The 22,620-nt window shown below is 47.5% G+C and overlaps 1 protein-coding gene across 3 annotated transcripts in view; it reads right to left on the reverse strand.

The window, feature by feature from the left end:
* Positions 1-22,620, reverse strand: part of LOC139059480 (acetylcholinesterase-like) — a 52,641-nt gene that overhangs the window by 15,117 nt on the left and 14,904 nt on the right. For all 3 annotated transcript variants that reach the window (XM_070537909.1, XM_070537914.1, XM_070537907.1), the window contains exons 4-7: positions 15,417-15,656; positions 10,750-10,933; positions 6,919-7,227; positions 1,102-1,721 (exon numbers count right to left, since the gene is read on the reverse strand). In XM_070537909.1, coding sequence (XP_070394010.1) covers positions 1,102-1,721; positions 6,919-7,227; positions 10,750-10,933; positions 15,417-15,656 — 1,353 coding nt within the window. The remainder of the gene's footprint in view (positions 1-1,101; positions 1,722-6,918; positions 7,228-10,749; positions 10,934-15,416; positions 15,657-22,620) is intronic.

Raw genomic sequence — 22,620 nt, forward strand, 5'->3', positions numbered from 1 at the left:
CGCTACGGCCTCGGTATCTACGCTACAGGGCAAACGCAGCTAGGCGTCGAGCCAATAGAGAGTTTTAGTATTTAACGTAGCATGCATGGCGCAGTTTGTTATACGTGCCGGGCTGGCGGAGTATGCGTTCGCGCTCAAGTGCTCCAGTCCGGTCGTGCTACGTGGTGGGAAGCGGCCTTGCAATGAAGCAGCGGCTTTGTTCTGCCCCAGTTTGACGACAGATAGTAGCCAAATTCATGACTGTGCACTTGAAACACTAACAGTAGCATGCGTACTTGTGGTCTGGACTTATCTCCGAGGTCGTGCCGAAGAGCCGCGTTTTCTAGGTAATACGTCACTACCGGTGAGCGCTAACTGCAGCGTCTGTTTTCAGTTATGGCATACAATCGACTATTTTTGCGAGCTTCTGGTGGCATTTTCACTCGTGCTTCAAACGTGAAATTTTCCGCAGAGGCTCTTCTATATCCAGACCATCCTAAATGAAATTATGTTGCGTGGTCCGAAATTTCGTTGCAGATGGCCTTCAGGGCGTATGCCGAAGATAAAACGCAGAAGTCAACGAGTGCTAATATAGTGTTTTGTTTTTTTCCGACACCGACGTGTGTAAACTTCAGACTGGCTGTCAATGAACACGCCAAGTCTTTCAGGCAATATTGAGCATCAATATTTGTGCTGTGAGGACATGGACGACGAAGTTGTAAAACATGGAATCTCAATGGTGTACACGGTAACGAATGGTTCTAATATGTTCCCTGTAATCGATGGTAGAATAGCTTAACAGGAACATATGAAAAAAATTAATTTTTTTTTACTATAGCTTCACAGTGTCAACGAGTACAAGAAACCACCTGCTGCTGGTCTTACGGTATGTAGGCGCCGTCGTGCCATCTATGTCGAAACAATTAGAAGACTAAACGTGCGGGTGTCACCTGTATACATATACGTATCGAACTGCAAGATTCGTCAAACCTTTTTATAACTGGCAGCTACAGAAGAAACGCTGCAGAATACATTTTAGGGTTATAGTAATAAATTGCCGACTGTCTACAAGCTCAGTATATATTTCCGTGGGAACGTAAAGGAATGCAAGAATATACTTGCCCTTTTGAGAGAAATCCCGCGATGTCCTCCATCTCAAACGGCACATCATTAACGCTCCCACCTTTCGTGACGTAGTGAAAGAGCGTACCGTTCCTTGCAGACACAGCATGTGCCATCTTCTTTGAGGGACACGTCGTGAACAAATGAACGATGGATTCGACGATGTCATTCGACGCTACAACATTCATCGCATCTTCGTGGTTCACCGCTTCCAAGCCGCCCGTGTCACCTCTCAGAAAGGTCCGCACGCTCTCGAATACATCCGGTGACTGCAGAGTCGTAGAATTGCTGGACACTTTAGCCCAAGGGAGAATGACGTCATCGTAAAGCCGTTTCCCCTCTGTGACGTCACTTCCCAGCAAGACCTCGACACCAGCGAACCAGGCCGTCTCGTGCAGGCTCGAAAGGGTCTCGCCGTTGAGGGCGCTGGGGACGAAGCGAATGGGCGCGCCCAAGCTGAGCGACGCCTTTAGGATTTGCTCCTGAGTCACCAAGCGGAGGCAGTCGGCTTGGTCGGCGATTCTCGGCTGGTAGCAGCCGAGCTCGAGCGACATTCGGGCCAAGTAGGCCCTGCCCATCTGCGGCGTGTTCCGGGGTAGCGGCGCTGTCGGACACGGACCCTGCAGTTGCAAGTCGCCATATGAATATGTAGGCCTTTAAGTGAAAACTTTATTTGTCCCGCGGCCCCATTGGGTTTCTTTCAAGTAAAGGTTTTCGCTTTATAGATTACTCCTATAGCATTGAATTTCAACCAACAACGTTAGGCTAGTGAGCAATTCAATTTACCGAGGTTCTACAGCATTAAAATGTACGCAATTGTTCGCGTTGTTTAGTACGCTGTCAGTTTTCCTTCCATGGCGATGAAGCTTTGAACGCGTCGCCGCCATCTCAGGAGAATGTCGAAGACGCTCCCACTCCTCACTCACTGCACGCCGAAGCGTGTCTGATGTTGCGCTGGAGAACCGGCGCCAGGAAAGGCGGCTCTTCCAGATGCCCCACATATCTTCTATGGGATTGAGAATCAGCGCCAACGGGTGGCCAAGGAAGCGCACGAATGGTAAGATTCTCAGGGACGGTGGTCACAATGCGAGCTGTGTGAATGGGACTCCTGTCTTGCTGCAACAGGTAGCAGCCATCCTTGAATGGTCCCTCAAGGGCGTAAGGCACCAGCACTTCCTGGAGCAATTCGCAGTAGGCTGATACAGTGAAGGAGCCATCAATTCGAACAAGTGGACCGAGTCTGTCCCTGCTGATGGCTCCCCATAAGCTGACGGCGCATCGGCCACTCGGCAGGACGCTGTGGCATTAACGTGGCTCGTATCTGGATAAATTTAATTGAAAGTCGGTCCTCGGTCTGAAATGGGTGCACTTGAAACCCAAGAATCGTGGTGGTTTGCTCTAGCCAAACTTGTTACTCTGCGCCAGGTTGGTCACAAATTATTTTGCCAAGTGCGAAAAGAAATATAACTGTGGCATCGGAATGAGAGAAGCGCTGACATTTGTAATGGGCGCATTCTCATTCGTGGGAAATTTTGATACAGACGGTGCTGGGCTGACACATAAGATTATTAAAGTAAGGGTAATTTTTTTACTTCCAATAATTCAAAACTGCTGTAAATTCTCACCTGCAGCTCATAGGGCGCCAAACAAGACGCTGCTGACCCCGTCGCGATGATAAGGTGGATTCATCGCTGAAAATCGCTTGGCGCCATTCATCCACCGTCCAATGTTCCACAGAACGCGCGAACTCAAGCCTTGGCCGCCTCTGGCACTATGTCAGATGAGGCTTCTGAGCAGCCACGCAGCTCTGCAGCCCTGCTTCTCGCAGTCGCCACCGGATTGCGCTGGACGAGACGCTTAGCCGAAGCTCATCGCGAATTTCGTCGGCGTTCACAAACGGATCAGCCACAACACAGGCAACGATGATCAAATCGGCGAGATTGTTTCTTGCCCTTGGTCGCCCACTGTGCTCTTCGCCAGCAAACGTTCACCCACGGTTGCGGTACGCCCTAATAATTCTACTGACTGCTGTCCTCAACTTCTCCATCAGGCGGCATATCTCACGCTTCGACTGCCTCTCAAGCGACAGCTCCACAATGAGTTTTCGTTCTTCCAACGGCATGTATGGCGCCATTGCGAAAGATGAACTGAAACACAACTAATCCTCCGAAGCCGCTTTCACACAGTGTTTCATAGCTGTATTACAGACAATTTTAGAAACCGTTTGAATCATGCGTCACTGATGGTGATCGTCTACGCTTCTCGCTTCAAATGATAGCGGAGGCAGCGCGTCGGCTAAAACACGTGATATGTGACCACGCAGTTCTTTAAAGGAATTCTCGCGACACACCGCCCAAGGCTTCTGCGTCTCAATCCTGTGCAACACCGTCGTTCACGCAGTTTTTATAGATTCAAGCTGTCCCAAGAGATACAGCTGATGGTACATTGATGCCAGGTTCATTTTCAGTTCTTCCTACATAAATATGTTCTTACATGTTTCCAAACCAAACAAGGCACATGTATTGTATAGCCTGGTTGTTCTGTGAGAAATGTATCTCTACAATTGCTTTATATGAAACACCATCACTGGCAAAAGTGTCCTATCTAGCGGCTAATGTGCCCTCAGCGCAAGAGAGGCTGTCAGTGTAGAGGTACTCAGTCCACTTTTTCGGATTGATGGTCTTTTACTGCGTTACACAGCCCATTGTATACATTGCGCCTTGGACAGACCACTGCAGCCGCATTGCAATTGCGGCAAAACGCAAATGCGCTAGTGCACTTTATTTAGCACACTTAAAGTCCCATCGTGGTCAGAATTAACCCGGAGCCTCCACTATGGCGTGCCTCCTCATCATATCGTGATTTTTGCAGGTATAACCTGAGAATTTATTTTGATTTTCTTGCCCAGTCCGACATGTGGGGTATCGTGGAGAGCCGCCTGTTAGCGTGTCACCTCTTCAGCGCCACAGCAGACGAATTATGCTGAGTACTTAGCAATGAATGGCAGCGCGTTCAGGCGTCTCCTCATGGCATCGCGTTACGAGTTTATACCAGGGCACCTTCGAGGCGTCATCGCCGCCTATGGAAAATTGACAGCGTAGTCAAATCATGCATACAATGGTGAAAATTATAATCTCCGAAAATAGCAGCAGCACGTTGGCTCGTCCTAAGTGCCCTCAAGACACAAGAATCTGTCGGTGGTCACCCCGACCAGCGATTCAGGTCGGTCACCCCGATCCAATTTGCAAGGGTCAACTGTAATTCTAACTTCGTGGCAGCGTGCACCGCACAACTGCACCTGATTTTATATTCTCGCGCATGTGTCAGCGTTGCCGCAGCTGTCTGTAGTGACGCCCGCGCGTGCATTTCTTTTTGAAGCCTTGTTGAAAGGTTTGCAAAAATAAAGGCAGCACCATATGCCCCCCCCCCTCCAGTACGGTGACGCAATTTCTCCTTTTAGCATCCTGCCGCTTGCGGAGCATAGTAGCGCCTGCAACTCAGTTCTACTTCTTAACGCGATGACGGGCGCCGATTGGAAAACCTTGCTTTTACCTGCGGCAGCATACAACATTGGAACAGTTTGAGGTAATACAACGCCGCAGAAGGCCATTGTGCGCGAGTCATCTAAAGGCATCAGAGAAAGCAGTGCAGCGCGCGATAACCCCTCCCCCCTCCCACCAGTAAAAAAAAGGAATTAAAGCGAAGCGAAGCGCGGTGGACGCGCGTGCCAGCCCAACCGCAGCCGCTGCGTAAAACAATAGCCCAGATGCGACGGGGCAGAGACGCCCAGTGGACGTTTAGTCTACGAGCACCATAACCACGTCAGGCAAAGCTACATGTCGGGCAAGCAGATATGATGGGACGCGCGCACGCACCGCTGTTCTAGCGGCCCTCTCGACAGCAGGCACCGCGTCGGTAGACGGCGCGTTGATGCAGTTTGGCACGCGCTCCCATGGTCCGTATACTTTTGCTCACGGCTGTACTTATAGTAACTGCTGTCATACAGGCGCGAAATGCTTATGCGCTGTAAGCATTCAATACATATCTCACCGTAATGCTTGGATCATCCGCTCTTTTCACGGCTTTGAAAGTTGGGTTTAAGCGGCTTTCGTGCTTTACTTAAGCAAATTCAATTTATTTCAACGCCATTTGTGTGGGAAACGACGTCAACAACTAACAGCATTTGTGATGTGATCCTCGGTCACGTGTTTTGGGCAGTAACAAACAGCATAGAAAATATAGAGTCTAAGGTATGGGATGTAGCATATGAACATTAGGGAAACGATGCAGCAAACAACACATGAGCTAGATGATGTGGAGGCCCAGATCTTACATCTGTCCAAATATTAGTTGCAGTAATAATATTTAGATTAAGGAAGATAACAAAATCATAAAATGGACAGCTACTTTAGTATCCTTACGTGATTTCAATGATAAAGCACTTTAACTTCGCTAATTTATGGTTACGTCCATGATACGTGACGACATACATTGTCACGTGTCCTTCACAACTATACCTTAATCCACCTTGCTCTAACTTGTACAAACCTTAATTCACCTTAATCCACTTTGATTCACATTCATTCTCATTACTGCACTTAAGGCACCTTAATCCAACGTTGCGACGTGACGTGTGCGATGACGCACGCACTAGGTTGACACACCTTTAGTCAATCAGAACCGTGGAATCGCTGTGGCGCCAGGGAAGCGCGTTCAACTGAGAACCTGGAGGTCTGGGCTCCATTTCCGCCCAGACCCAAATCTAAAAAATTTTCTCTTCAATGTCATTAGTTTACTTTGTTTGCAGGAACCTCACCGAGAAATTTGAGGTCAATATCATAACATTTTGTACGTGTTTTTACTCTATGCGTCGTCGGTGATATTTTTACAGCAATAGCAACTATATGAACACTCCAGGCGCATTTCTGGCGTCACCGTTGTCGTAATTTTCCGTGTAAAGTCTAAGGGCGATGACATCGTCGCCGTACGGTGTATGTACGAGTGAAAGCGCACGAGGATGAGCCGACGATGCTGGCTTTCCGATCGGGCCCCAGCGGACCTTATCTTGAAAGTGACCTGCGATGAGTACAAAGTAGGTGCGCCAAGGTCTCAGCTTCGTCTGCGCTGTGGTTTCACCGCTTAGTTCTCGTTGAAGCGAGAAGCATCACGAAGGTCAATTCGATTGATGCTGCTACCGCGTTTCCTCACTCCAGCGTTTTGACAGCGAGTTTCCGCGGTTATTGAGTGAGTGAGTGTTCATGTTGGCTTGCGCCCATATGACACCGCGCTCATGTAACAGCGAATGTTTACAAGTTTATACGACCATTAAAACTACAACCTTAATTCGTACAACTGTCTACTAATTTGCTATAGCAATCGATGCTTCACCTTGCGGGCGAAACTGCGACTTTTTCCAACCGTCGCTTCATCATGCCCAGTTTTCTGCCTCATGGGACATATAATGCTTTCGCATTAAAAGGAACAACTCGCCGTGGGAGCTCAGCGGATATGGCATCGCACTGTAGAGCGCCAGGTGGCGGGTTCGATTCCAACAGCGACGGCCGCGTTCTGATGGGGCGCAATGCAAAAACATTCGTCTACCAAGATTAGGGTGCAGGTTAAACGATCAAGGGTGGTCAAAAATAATGTGACGCGCCCCACAACGGTGTTCCTCATAACCCCCAAAACTTGTTAAAAGAAACAGTACAAAGGACAACAAACGATAGCACCTAGATACGTAATAAAGTAATACGAATTATGTATATGGCGTGTTATCTTGCAGGGCTTAATATTAAGTCGTTACAACACAGCGTTTACCTGGAGGAACGCTCTCCTGAAGACGGTATCGTTAGCTGTACTCGAAGACATGAGCAAAAGGGAGAGGAGGTAAGCCCCGGAGCCTAGGCCAAACGCAGCCACGTCGTCAGTGTCCACGTTCAAAGCATCGGCGTTCTTCTCGATCCATGACATCGCCTGAAACACGTCCTGCAAGGCCACGTTGCCCAGCAGTCCCCTCACCCCTACGTCAAGGAAGCCGAACACTCCAAGCCGGTGGTTCGGCGCCACGACCACCCCCTTCATGCCGGCGGCGAGTTCGGCCCACATCGCAGCACCGTCGGAAGCCGTCTGAAAGGAAAAGCCTCTTAGTGAACGCTTGTTTATCTTTTTGTCAGTCATTTACTATTTTGATTCCCTACCTTGAGGCATTTACACATCCCAATCTCAATGTTCCAATCAGGATGGAATGAAAGAAATCTTAATATTTCGAAGAACGTTTAAGATCCAATATAGAATGACAAACGCACAGTCCCCAGGCTAAAAGGAAGACGACGACCCGGAGCCAGCTGATTGGGAGCGGACAAGAACCTCTGGTAGTTGATAGTTAAGACACGTCGACGAGCTTGAAGAATAACACCATGTTTGTAGCTCTGTGAATGTCTCCTCACATTACTGCGAAGGTTATTTTTAATGGTAACCGAGACAGCGATTGCCTTAAAGGTGGCGGAAAGCTTTAAGTAGGTACACCCCATTCCTATTTGTTCTACAAATGCACTTGCTCGTCTGTAATGATAGGATAAAGTTTGCCGCATCAGGTGCAACGAGTTGTAAAGTGCGGTGCTCAACTGATCAACATAGGTTTTGCCAACATGCCTTCTTGCCGAAACCACTACCACCGGAGGTACTGTGACCACCCAATCACTTGTCCGTTCTCATGAAATAATAAGCACTACTACGTCTTGTACGTACCTCCTCGTCTACGCCAGATGACTGTATGTTTCAACACAGTCCTAAGAACCCTAAAATATGAACTGCATCAATCGATATCAGCCTATTTTAACGTCCATTGCAACAGGCAGGCCTCTCCCCACGATTTCCAATTACCCCTGTCTTGCGCTAGCTAATTTCATGACTAATTTCATGACCCAACCTAATTTTCTTCCGTACTCGAATGCGCTTCCCTTTCCTCGGCACCTATTATGTCACCCTAGTGGTACGCTGGTTATCTGCCCTACGCATCACATATCTGGCCCAGCTCCATTTTCCTCCCTTAATGGAATATCGGCTATCCCCGCTTACTCTCTGATCCACAACTCGCTCTTCCTTTCTCCTAAAGGGACCCTGAAACGTTTTTGACGATTTTCTACAAACGTAGTGAGTCGTTAGAGTAGGTCCTTCTGATGATTAATTGACGCATCGAACTGCTCCGCGTAAAGCGTGTAATTTATTATAAGGTTTTAAATATGTACATCGCTGCCGATCGCAGCACACTGCTCGGCGAAAATTTCAGCCCCCCCCCCTATCCATATGACGTAAATCACCCAAGTGACGTCAGTAGGGCGAGCTATCCGATTGGCTGCCCAGGGCGCGTCATCGATCATTTTTCTTCCTTTATGGTGAACAAATCATGTTCGTAATAGTTGCAATGTTGGTTAATATGTTTCTATAAAAAGAAATTAACAGAAAGAGAACGCATCAGGACAATTTTTCACTACACTTAAGCACTTCCGGCACACAGCAAGCGTCGTCTGCTTGTATTACAACGTGCTCCATTTTGACGAGAGCTCCGATGTAAGAGTCGGTCTCAGAATTTTTCCGAGTAATATGATTCGACTTTGTTGCGTTGTGGACTGCAAACGTAGCGACTGGTAATAAGTCAAGCTGCGACATCGTGTCCCTCTGCAAGGCAGCAGACGAGCAGACTGTCTGCAGCACATCGGACTGCCGTTATCCGATCGACGCCAGCATTTGTGCGTTTGCGGCCGTCATTTTACACCGGAAGACAAGCGCAAGGGGTCAGGGCCGGACCACGTCCCCTTACGTGTCGTTTCACGGCATGAGCAGAAGACCAAATGAGAATGGTTTGCACGGTGAGTCGTCTGGTGGCACAGAGCTCAACCAAACACAGTAGCTTGCAGTAACAAAATGTATCCTTCTCTGCTGCTGTAAATTTTTCGCAGGAGTGTAATCGTTAACACGTTTTGTAAATTTTTAAAATGTTTTACACTAGGTTAGAGCAATGTTAGCCCTTTGTTTGGCTGGTTAAGCTCTGCGTCAATGGGTCGCTGGACCGTAGAGATCGATCAGGCAGCTCACGTACGTCTACGCTAAAGTTCCTTCATCAGCTTGTGTTTATGCCTAAACCGTTCTGTCGAAAGTCCCAGCTAACCTGTGGTTAACGGAATATCAGTCACGTTTGGCGCTGCGACAGAATGCTCGCAACGCACACTGCTTCGATAGCTCTCGCTTGGGGTCGACTGCCAAGCAGCTGGCGGAGAGTTTGGAGAGGCTTCGCGCGCTCGCTCCTAGAGAACCGGAAGTCGACGACACGACTTGCCATCATGCCGCAGAGCCAGTGAAGGCGGAGCTTAGCCCCAATCGCTCGCCAAACGAGTTGAGGAGAAAATGCATGACTATGGAGGAGGGTAACTTGTAATCGTCAGTAGCACTCATAATATGAGACGTTTCATACAAATTGTGCTGCGAATGATTAACTTTAGCTGTACCCTACGCATCTACAAAAGTTGTCCGAAAGGTTTCAGGGGCCCTTTAACGTTACGACGAACATGTTTTGCTCCATCCCTCTTTGCGTGGTGCTTAACTCTGCGCCATATATTAGCACTACTAGACGTAATGATTGTACACTTCTGTTTTCAACAACAGCGGCAAGTTCCCAGACAGGAATGGGTAATGTCTGCCGTGGGCACTACAGCCCATTTTTAGTTGTTTGTAAATTGTCTTCTCAATAGCAAGGTCCCTTGCGAGTAATGCACACAGATAAAGGTAACCCTGCACAGACTCTAGTGGCTGACTGGGGATCATGAATTACTGTTCCCTTGCCAGGCTATTAGAGATTGCCTTTGTCTTCTGCATAATAATTTTCAAGCCTACGCTTAAACTTGCTCGGTTAAGCCAGCCAGAGCTCTTGGAGTGCACGCGTGTGCATGACCCACTGGTTTACACAATGTTTTGCTGGATGCCGCTTCGCTACTCGTCGAGACGGGTGCGGCTTGTTCCGGAAGTATTGCGTGTGCTGCATTTGCTGGTATGCTTGGGCATAGAATATTGCTGTCGTAGCAGTTTTTCTTCCTTGTTTCCCGCGCTTTGGGGCGCCTTGTTCTCTCATGTCTAGTAAGGGTTTTCATGGTAATCTGAAGCCGTATTCTTTTTTTTTTCACAAAGCGTTTTCACAATAGCTAACGCTTCCAGTGCGCGCCACTCATGTTAACTGCGCTGTCGGCGCGTCGATCACCATTTCTTCACGTCTAACTAGAACACTACTTCAGCCTGCTTGGATAGTGTACGGCACAACTGACGGGTATCTCAGGGGAAGCGAACAAAGATTCCGAGCTCCCGTGAGGGCGAAACGTTACTGCGCCGTAACAAAACGCCGACTTCTGAGACAAGCCAGCTTACTTCCGGCAGCTTCACACGAGGGCGCTCGACTCGTAATCCAGATCAGTGGTGCGACCTTACAATTGTGTTCACGCTCGCTAGTCATCTGCTTGTTGGTGAAGTCTGTACACGCATGTACGCACGCAAAAAAAAATAAAAAATACGCGTGTCATCTATTTGAACGTTATACCGGTTCTTCCTGTCTTAACAAACGCCTCCAATAGCAGCACAGCAATCCCCCGTGCGGTGACGCACATTGCCGGTCTGGAACCAGTCGCCGGTGAGGGCCAGCACAACGCTCCTCTTGGATTTGCCTTCGTCGTGCGCGGGCATCCAAAGAGAGAGGTGCAGGCAGTCCTCGGAGCCCTGGACCGAGCCGTTCAGCCACTGCGTGCAGGCCGGGCCGTGCTCCAGCGCCTTCCACATCTCCTGAGGGAACCTGCGCGACAACATCCGTTCCATGCAGCGACCAGGCGACCTGTAGAGACGGACGATGTTTCTTCCGTACAACCATACCAGAGGGAGCGGCAGGAACGCGTTCGCTCAATTCATTTCACACTGAGCTGCACATAGGCCAACAAAGTTGGTATACCTTTGCGAGGATCCAATTGCCGACCGCTGTTTTGGCTCAGCGGACACGGCGTCCCGCTGAGCACGACGGTGCGGGTCCTGTTCGCGGCCGCGGCAATCCGATTAGAGCGGAACGCAAATGCCGCAGTCGATATTAGCCCCACAACTACGGCGTCCCTCGTATCCTGTGTGTTGCTTGGCGACGTTCAATCCCAGCCCAAGAAATTGCCTTTGGTTACTTCGGTATAGGTGCCAAACTTCGTGATTACGACGTCTTCTAGGTAGAATTTAGAAAAAAAGTACCGTTCCTGAACCGGGCATCCAGACAAGAAAAAGCTTATTTCACTGCCTCAGTAGTAAGTGCCTTATCTAGCACAGGAAAACGTGTCTGTCTCCGGGCCTGGGAGCAAACGTCTTTTTGCTCGCTCTCTCCGGTGCATAACCCTCTGGTTTCCAATGCAGATCTCGCTCTCTCATTTCTCTCTCCCTTTCCCTGCTCCTCTTCATGGATCCTCCAACACAGAGAAGACAGTGAAACAGCAAGTGAAAGAGGACGAAAAAAGAAACGAGAAATGGTAAATCGCATAATAATTACAGGTTACAAACTGCAGATTGCAAACTACGGGTCACAAACTTTTTAGAGCCCAATGAAAACGCAAAAGAACAGACGAACGACAAAACGGGGTGCTTTAAAAAGTTCTGAAGATAAAAGTTAACCAACTCGCCCACTTGTACATCTTGCTGCAGCTCACAAAAAAGAAAAAGAAAGAAAAAAACCGCACCGCAGGCGGTGTCCCCAACTGTCACGGCAACTATAGGAGTAATATTAGTACAAGTAATCGTCCTTGCCACATATTGGCACAGGTTCTGCAGCCACAAATGTTGTAAGTGCAGATGATTCACAACGCGAATCCCTTTCCTACGCTGGCTGATTTGAACTCAAACTTTGCCTGCTGGAGAGCCAACGCTTTTGATGAGCAGTGCTACGTCTTGTAGGCCTTATGTATCGTTAGCATACAGTCACCCACGTTACTAAAGGGTACGTTTAATTGTTGGTTACTACAGTGTCCTTCGGTCGGCACACGTTGTATTGGTAATTCGGTGTACAAGGTATACTCTGTACTCCGAACATTTAATTCTTTAATCGCATGAAGCATATAACGCAATTCGATATGTTCAGATCTGAAAAGGCAAATATAGTTGAAAAAAAAACTATTAATGAAATACGGCCTCTGGATTTGCTGAGATAGTTGGGTGCATTGTATGCTTTGATTACTCTACAAACTAATGAATTCTTCGACGATGTATGCCTATGAATTATGATATTGTTACGGCGACGTAAGGTCGTACGTAACGGGCATGGCCCGGGCAGAAGAAACGGCGACGTACACGGTCATAGGTTCGAGATTCGCCAAGGTGTCCTGCCGTTGGTGCGTCGTGAAGCTCTTCTAAAACGGTAAAGCGGAGGTGTTTAGGTATGACAAGTAGGAACTCAGAGCCGTCCGGATGAAGGTTACGACGGTACAGAGTACCGTCGCGGAGGACGAAGAGGCGTAGAGTGGCATCGGCCGGAGAGTGTTCAAAACGGTAGACTAGTGCTCTGATGTAGGCGTCACGACGTTGCTCGACGGCGAAATGAAGCAGCTGAGATATAGAGAATACGGAAGCAGCACTGGCAATATTGGAGGAGTCAGAGTCGTCAACAGGGTAACACCACAAACGCCACAAGCTGTCCGCGTCTTGATACAGGCGGCCAGACTTGTCGACCACGGAATATGAAAATTCTTGTAGCCTCAAAGCCAATCGACCAAGCCGGCCTGTAGGATCTCTTAGCGATGAGAGCCAGCAGAGAGCATGATGGTCAGTGACTATGGAAAAGGGGTGACCGTAAAGGTAAGGGCGGAACAACCGCCCAGACAACTGCAAGGCATTCTCGTTCCGTAATGGAATAGTTGCGCTCCGATGGTGCAAGGAGGTGCTGCTTTCAGTTCCTGTTTTTGGCGTTTTCATAATACTGAGCTAGACGGTGCAGGCGTTGCAATGATGCAATCGCGATCAAGGGTCCTGATCGCGTTTCTAGCACCGTGATCGCCCAGGTCGGGTTCCCGCAAGATCGCAATCGCAAACGACCGTGTAGCAACACCCGATCCAGATCAAGCGGATCAATCTCGATCTGGATCGGCCTCGATTGCGATCAGATGCGTACGTGTGACACCGGTATCAGGCGTATGGCGGCGAGGAGTTACGGAGTCGCCATCTAGCGGAAGCGCCTCGCTGGCGTAGTATGAGGGATCACGCGGCGCGCTCCTCATAGGTTTTGCTGTCAGCGCTGACTGAAAACACCACGCGCGAGCTCTCCCGGACATTTCTGTAAATACTTTCGAAACGAGAGAAGTTTTTTACTGTCTAAATAATAATCTTGGGCAAACTGAAAGCACACAATCGTTTACAGACGCTATCTCTTTACCAGTGAACGCCACTGCGCGCGGTAGCTGCGATGAAGTCTCCCGAACCGGCTTCTTGCGTGAAAGGTAGGTAAACGCTGAGAGCAAGCTATGTGAAATAAGTTCTTATAGTGTTTGTATAACTAAATGGAGCGTAATAGAACGAAGCCTCAATGCAGCGATCGCGTAGATTCGCAGCGACTGACTGCGCGTCTGCATGCTTGTCCGCGCACTGTTTCGCTTTCTCCGCGCGCGCGTTTTCGCACCGTGCCATGAGCTTTAGGCCGCAGAATATGAGCATTTGACAGTAAACAAGCAACCATTGTTGCGTGGGCACTATCAGAGCTGTTCAAAAATAATTTCATTGTAGAGACTTCGACGCCTACGGGGACTGTGATATGCCGTCACGACGATTAAATCGTTTTTTTTTTCTTCTAAATTCTTTGACCTTTCAATATTATTTCTCGAGTTGCGTCCCACTGTATGTTTATCGGTGTTCTCAGCGTGCAATTTCCCGCTGCTCCTTTTTTGTAATCCAATGCATTAATTCATAACACAAACATGACCATATGCCATGCTTTTTTTAAATGTGCTTCTTACCGTTGCCTTTCCACTCCACTGAACTTGCCCGTATCTATAGCATCGACAAGTTCATAGACCAAACCGTCATGACATTAGTCGGGCAGCGGACTCGGGCGAGCGTCTCAGTGCGCGTTTTCCGAACATTGCAGACCCGGCGCCGTAGCAGAAATCTTCCTCGCGTCTGTGCTTGCTGCATACCCGAGTTGTAGCCGATGACTGTTTGCCGGTTTTATGTTTCGCGAGCCAAGCTTCACGGAGTTTCTTGTCCTGCGGCTACGTGTGAATAAGGCTGACACCGGCCTCCGTTGCGTGCGTTCGGCCCTGCGGCACCGAGCAGTAGCCTACCATGTTGCGCGCCTTCAAAGGCAGCCACTACCTATTGTAGTGCTTTCAAGCGTTGTAAAGGAGACACTCGAAGCGGGAAAATTTCGCCACTAAATGAGGACCGCAGCGTACGAGGGAATTTAAACTCGTTTTCAGCTTGCTTCGGCGCTCCCGAAGCAGCCGACGCGGCCGCTATGTCCACGTGATCCCTCCTAGCCCGTCACGCCGACGGTGGCGCCAGCTTTTCTAGTGGTGGAGCTCGAGGCCAATATAGAAAGAAACACGCGGAGAACGCGCGCGGTGGTTCAACTACACTGCACTTTAAAGCGACATAAACTAGAGAAAATAGATGAATTTCGTTGCAAGGATTTCACGTACCTGCCTGCATAAACGCAATATGTTGCTACTTTCAGTGCAGGTAGTGCGTTCAGGCTACAAGCGGTAAGCCAGGGCGACGAGCTATTCAAAGCATCGCTCGACATGGTGGCGCCATCTAGAGAAGGCATCCACAAGCATAGACATGCGCGAAATTTTAGTACTCATCGCATGTTTAAATCAACATTGACTGAATTAATATTACGTGCACTCTATTCGTATAGGTGACGTGAACGCGGTAATTTTCACGTTATATTTAGAATATTCGTTAAAAAAAGTTAACTTTAGCCATCTTGAGAATAATTGAGATAGCCACGATGAGAATGCGCCAGAATGAGTTTAACTGCGGCACGCATGAGGTTGCCGCTTTTGTTACTTGGCTTTTTTCTAAAGTTATTTTTGCTAACTTTATGGCGACCACCCGGATGGTGCCACAATCGGCAAGCATAGCAGGGTGGCCAGCAGAAATCGTTCGTCTGAAGGCACGGATCGCGTCGTTTGCCGCACATTACTAAAGCGCCCCAGCGATTGTACGTCGTGCACATCCGCGCGCATTCGTGCATTTAGAACACCAGCGCAGTCATCATCCAAGAATACATACGAGTTCGGCTACTCAGTGGGTCTAACCTTCCAAAAGGCACGGGGTCCCTGAATCGCCGTGGACCGGCCGTGTCCAGAGCGTACGGCACGCCTAGAAATTGGCTGATCTTGGCTCCGGAGGCGGTCGTCAGCCGGCTTCCGTACACGATCCCGCCGCTGGTCGTCAGCGCCGTCTCGTCACGACTGAGGGTGATCGCTCTGACGAGGGCAACCACGCACAGGACAATAATGCCTATGCACATCACGTAGCTGCCGATGAGCAGGGACCTGCATGTAAGGAGAACATGAGCATCCCGTCGCGGGCTATGGCGCAGATTTGGCATACGTGACTGGCGTTGCCGCATGCGGAAGCTTTGCATTCTGACAAATCAAGATTGCCTGCCTTGGATAGCTTGCAACGTTATGGGTGTCACCGGCTGCGGCTGATTTATGGACCTTCTGCAGGCTCTGCAATCGTTAAATACAACTTGCCTCACGGCTACCTCGCAGTTTTTCGAATGGATCGCTAGAACACTTGGTTATAAGGCTTGTATTTGTTGCGGGGCCGCAAGCAAACAGTCGCTGCCACCCCAAATTCGTGTCTCAAAGCGTAGTCGTCGTGCGCCAGTCCAAAATGCAATGGGGTGCCTCGATGTAGCGCGCCGCCGTACATGGTGGCACACCTATTGGCCTCCGCCGCGCCACCGTTTTGCTCCGTTTGCGTTGAATACTGTTTGCGTTGAATACCGTTTGCGTTGAATGGAAAAAGATGAAGCGAGGAGAAAGTTGATATCAACACAGGACTGAGCCAGGGGCGCCCTTTATCCCCACTGCTGTTTATGATGTACATTGTGAGGATGGAGAGGGCGCTAGAAGGAAGTAATATCGGGTTTAATCTCTCATACAAACAGGCGGGTACAGCAGTAGAGCTGCAGCTTCCAGGTTTATTTTATGCGGACGACAATGTGTTGCTAGCTAACAAGCAAAGTGATTTGCAACGTATGGCTAATCTCTGTGGAAAGGAAGGCAACAATTTAGGTTTGAAATTTAGTGTTAGAAAATTAGGTGTTATGGTATTGAATGAAAAGAGCGAACAGACAGTGGCGATACAGGACCAGGAAATACCTCGGGTAACAGAATATAAATACTTTGGTGTATGGATAAACGAAGGCAATAGATATATGGAAACATAGAAAAAAACAATAACAGTGAAAGGGAAGAGAAATGCAGCCAAAATTAAGCATAGTACGCTATGGGGATGCAATAGGTACGAGGTGCACCGAGGTATGTGAAAAGGTGTAATGGTTCAAAGACTTACTTTTGGAAATGCGGTTGTTTGCTTTAAATCAGCGGTACATTCAAGACTCGATGGGAACCAGAGGTCAGTGGGACGCCTCGCATTGGGCGCTCACGGGAAGACTACAAATGAAGCTGTGCAGGGTGATACGGGCTGGACTAGTTTTGAAGTGAGGGAAGCTCGCAGTAAAATTGAGTATGAAGAACGGCTGAGGAATATGGAAGAAAGTAAATGGGCTGAGAGAGTGTTGAGCTATCTGTACAGGGAAAATATTTATTCACAATGGAGGAAACGAACTAGGAAACTTACTAGCAAGTATGCGGCCTGTGGAGTGGGCAACACAGCAACAAAGAACGTCAAGCGGAAAGTCAGAGAGGCTGAAATAATCTCATGGGTGGCGGCAATGGAAAAGAAACCTGCAATGAGAAACTACTTAAGAGGAAAAAACAAAATCAGGAAAGAAACAAATTATGATAACTCAAAGGGAAGCTCATTACTTCTCGAAGCGAGATCGGGATGCCTCAGAACACGGACCTATAAAGCGAGATATAAGGAGGAATAAGAAGCATGTGCTTGCTGCGGTAAAGCTATGGAAATTATGGAGCATGTTTTATTAGAATGTGAAGACGTCTGCCCAGCGGTCGATTTAGGCACCACTGTCCTCCTTGAAGCCCTTGGGTTCAGCGAGAGCAGTGGAAAAGTAAACATGTCCGCAATCGGGATTAGTAAGAGGTGATAGGAGGATTGGTGGAAGAAAAGTAGGGAAACGACAGAAAACGGAGACGTACAAAAGCACAGTTCGCAATAGGGGATCAGAAAATTTGGTTGTGGGTGTTCATCGTGTTTTTTTTTCTTCTTTAACATGAGTAGGACATCAGGCAGTATAACAGCAAAAGCTTGGTGGCGCAACCCACCACCCCGTTCCAAAGGGGACGCTCATAACATCCATCCATCCATCGATGACAGCCAAGCACGTTTGCTGCTATCACCGCCGCGAAGTTGTGCAGTTCTTAGTACGCGCAAGTCAGCCTAATAAAGTGTTTTTTAGAAGCCTTTCGGTGCCGATACCTCACGCATTTCATCGAATTCTCTGGCATTTGGACTTGCGCTGGCATTTCTAGTAATTTATCGGTTTGAGCATCCCAGTCGACCAACGCGGACCTGGCTACATAGTATTCATTCCCTCTGAGATCTATGCACACAAGCATACGCTATTTTATTTCTGTGCGCAAGAAGCGCTTAAGATTGCGAGTAAATGTGCAAGGCCTTTATACACCTGAATTTGTTGGCGCAAGCGCATGCTTAACAAGGAATATCGGCCGACGCTCCATTGCCCGCCGTATCTGCGCTCGTCCCCAATATGGTGGTCACGAAGGCGGTGTCTCCACCATCTACGGCGGCGCGCTACATCGAAGCAATCTAAAATGCAACGCCCTGCAGCGCCACCTCGTTAGAAAGAGACGCACTATTTACACAAGCACATACACACACGTGTATATATATATATATATATATATATATATATATATATATATATATATATATATATATATATATATATATATATATAATGATCACGTGAAGCGAGGTCGTTAGTATGCAACGCTGTCCGCACGTGTGGATGACTTTCGTACTTTTGGCAGCGCATAATTAATAAAACTAGCTGTAAAACTTCTTTGGTAGATAGAGTGAACTAAAATATCGGACACAAACCATCGGAGGTGATAGTCAAGGCAAGCCATAGCTTTCTGGCTTTCTGATATAACGTGTTGAGGCGTCCAGAGGCACCACCGAATACGACAGTTTGAAATTGTCCTCAGTCCACGGGTCCTTTTTCCCATATAGGGCTGACTAGAAGAAATAGGTCCTTAGCAGTGCCTTCACTCGCCTTCCCCGCACCAGGTGCTACTGCTCAGCAAGTCACACTAGGTTACGATCTGGGAGTGGCTGAAACCGTCGCTTGAGGAAAGGGTGCTGAAAATTCATTTGTTAAAGGTGTGCGTCCATGTAGAAGATACAGCCAAAGTGTTAACGTCCCCAGTCAGAAACCTCGGAACCATATGACTTTACTACAAACCGTCACCGACACCGCATGCAACTACAATGTGTCCTGTATGAAATACTTGTTCGAGAAGTTACCGGCACCCGCTGTTGGCGGCTGGTTTCGGACGGATTTTGAGGTGCACTGACGCTATAGGCTTCAAGATTCTTTTGTAAGCTCTGAGCGATCCCTTCCAATAATTTATTGGCGAAGCGTGGTCGTTCAGTCTTACGCGTGCCCAGAAGTTTCTTTTCCCACTCTATCCCAGCCTCGGCGGCGTAGAGATGCGATCACAATATGCGCGACGTCGCTTCGACCCAATGCTCTCTCTACTACAACATGTCGTCACCACGCCTGCCATCAGATGGCAATCCATCCTTCTCCTCCTCTACCGCCTCTCCGCCTACAGGCTTTCCATGGTGGAAACGATATGAGACAGATCCTCAAAAGCCTAAATAAGTTGGCACGGAAAGCTATCACTGTAACAAAGAACGTGAGCAGTACAGGCCGCGAAGCACAAAGGGGTTACTGTCACTCACAATTCCCAGTAGCTTTGCTCATGCTATGTGATATGGTTCGGCCCAAGTTTAATGCGCGTAATCCCTATCAGCTTCAGAAATGTTCAGGCAGTCTTGAGCTAACCTGCCGCCGCCACCAATCTCATCACCCACAAACATCCAGGCGGAAGCGCAAACGTACATGCACACACACACACGCACACACACACGCAAACACACACACACACGCAAACACACACACACACACACACACACACACACACACACACACACACACACACACACACACACACACACACACAGATGCACACACGCGCGATTTTACTTAGCCTCCGAACAACCAGCGCCTTTGGAGTAGCTGCTTTGCCAAGCGCCGGGTCAAGCGGAAAGTGTCGCAAGCGGAAAGTGGGCCTCTGCGACACAAAGCAACATTTTGAATGCGCTAGAATGCACCTTGGGAACTTGACGCACATTGTGCCGCCTACTTAAAGACTTGGTGCATTTTATTTATTTATTTTATTTATTTTATTGTACCCTCAAGACCGAAGTATTACAGAGGGGAGTGGGTAAAAAAAATATACACAAATAAATAAACAAAGCAGCAATAGACAACAAATGTGGTTAGTTAATTGCATCCGGGAGTAATGATGTCTGATAATGCCGAACGAAACTTTGAGTTGTCCTTGATTGCGACAACTGCACCGGGAAGGTGGTTCCATTCCTGAGAGGTCCTAGGAATGAATGATTCGTTACAGGTTCTGGTGCGGCACTGAATGATTCCAACCTTGTGGCTATGGTCGATGCGAGAGGAAATGTAGGTAGGAGGTGATATTAGATTATCGCGTAGGTACGAATTGTGGAAATATAGTTTATGAAATAAAGCAAGGCGAAAGCACTTACGCCGGGCTGAGAGAGGAGCAAGCAGCAAAGAATTTTTCATGGCAGTTACGCTTGATGTACGGCTGTAGTTGCTATGAATGAAACGTACGGCATTGTTTTGGATTAGTTCGAGTGATTGAGTAAGGGTTTCGAGGTGCGGGTCCCAGATGGATGAAGCGTACTCCATTTTACTCCTAATAAGTGTTTTGTATAGAATTAATTTTAATGATGTAGGAGCAGAAGAAAAGTTTCGGCGAAGATAACCTAGCATGCGATTAGTATTGTTAATTACGTTATCGATGTGCAACGACCAGGAAAGTGATGAGGTTATGTGGACGCCTAGGTATTTATACGAGGTTACGACCTCCAGGGGAGTATCATTAAGGTAATAGTTCGGTGGAGGAATATGGCTGCGAGTTACACGCATACATTTACATTTACTTACGTTAAGTTGCATTAACCATACGTCACACCAGTTAGAGATAGCGTTTATATCGTCTTGTAAGAATTTGTTATCAGATTTGTACGAGATTTCACGGAGGATGACACAGTCATCTGCGAAAAGGTAAATGTTAGAACAAACGTCAATGGGTAAGTCGTTAATGTAAATTAAAAAAAGAAGAGGGCCTATAACAGATCCTTGGGGCACACCAGAGTCTACAGGATTAGATGAGGACATATGATTTTCAACCACAACATACTGTGACCGATTAAAGAGAAAATGTTCAAGCCATGCAAACAGGTGAGGAGCAAGATTAAGTTTACTAAGTTTAAATAGAAGTAATTTATGGCACACTTTGTCGAAGGCCTTGGCGAAATCAAAGAAAACACAGTCTGCGAAAGAACCTTTGTCGAGAATAAGATGAAGGCTGTGAGTAAAAGAAAGAAGTTGGGTTTCACATGACAAGTTTTTTCGGAAACCATGTTGTGCTTTTGTAAAAAATGAATTATTGTGTAAGTGCTTAGCTAAATGTGAGTACAGAATATGTTCAAGAACCTTGCAAGGAATGCTTGTGAGGGAAATGGGGCGGTAGTTGAGTAGCGAATGTTTGCTACCGCACTTATGATGTGGGACCACCTTCCCGACCTTCCAATCTGTAGGTAGCCGATGGGTATCTAAGGATTGCTGAAAAATTTTCGAGAGCAGAACAGATGAATAAACAACAGTATTTTTCAGGAATTTCGCGTTAACCAAATCAGCACCAGGACTTGATGACAACTTAAGACCTTTAATTACATTTTCGACCCCAAGAGGTTCAATGATAATAAAGTCCATAGGTGGGTAATTGCAAGACTCGAGCGTTGGAAGCACAGGGTTACTACATACGATAAAGTTGTTACAGAACACAGAGTTAAGGATATGGGGACATACATATTCGGGTACCGGTGAACCGTTGGAATCAATCAACGTGATGGAATTATCTTTGGAAGGGTTAATAACACGCCAAAACCTTTTAGGGTCATTAGCAAGCATTGTGGGCAAAGTGTGTACTTGGAATGTCTTTTTGGCAAGTTTAATGGCTTCTGTATAAGTACTGTTTGCCTCCTTATAAGCGTCCCATTTCGATGCCAGTGAACTTTTATTGGCTATTCGATACAGTCGTTTTTTTCGGTTTGAAAGCCTTTTTAACTTGGAATTGAACCAGGGTTTCTTAACATTGCAGGATATTACACTTGATGGAATAAACTTGTCGGTGAGCTCATGTATCTTATTTTTGAAAACGGTCCAGTTCTCATCAACCGTACGATCATCAAATTGGCTTAGGAAAGGATCAAGAAAATTAGCTAGATGAATATTAATATCGTCAAAGTTTGCCCTATCGTAGTGGTAAATTATTTTTTTTTCAACAATTGGTTTTATCACAGGAGATAATATGTTGAAAGAAAGACCCAGGTGATCGCTTAAGCCCGGTAAGCATGAAACATTGGTAACTATGTCAGGATGAGAGCATAATATTAAGTCAAGGAGGTTAGCGGCGCTTTCCGAGATCCTCGTTGGTTCTAATACTAATTGTGTTAGGGAATACAAAGAGCAGAGATCAAGAAAGTCGTTACTTTGCGAAGAAAATGGATAACAGTGCGGAGGTTCAGTAGTCCAGCATATGTTGGTGAAATTGAAATCCCCCAATAATATGATGGGGTTCGAAGGATGCCGCAAAGTAAGGGTGTTAAGCACATCGTGCATGCATTCGTGCATGCACATCGTGCAATTTGTGCATTTTTCAGTTTTTCTACAGGGAAATATGTCTGAACATAATGTGGATGCCGCGTCTCCGCAAGCGAGTCGAGCGAGCTGCAGAAAGTGTGTGTGGACGACAAGACCAAAATCATCGGAATCAGATTAACGTCTAGAACAAACGGCACCCCCTTATAGGAAGCTCCTATCGCTTCAGCTCTGTGAATGTTACTGTGTTTCAGTGCGATTTGAACTCAATACAGAGCGCTTCCGTGTTAACAGTGCTCCATACATTTCCGTATGTGCATCGAGTTCCCGCGTCTAACAAGACATAGCGCTTA

The sequence above is a fragment of the Dermacentor albipictus genome, chromosome 1 (genome assembly GCF_038994185.2).
Source record: "Dermacentor albipictus isolate Rhodes 1998 colony chromosome 1, USDA_Dalb.pri_finalv2, whole genome shotgun sequence".
Classification (NCBI taxonomy): domain Eukaryota; kingdom Metazoa; phylum Arthropoda; class Arachnida; order Ixodida; family Ixodidae; genus Dermacentor; species Dermacentor albipictus.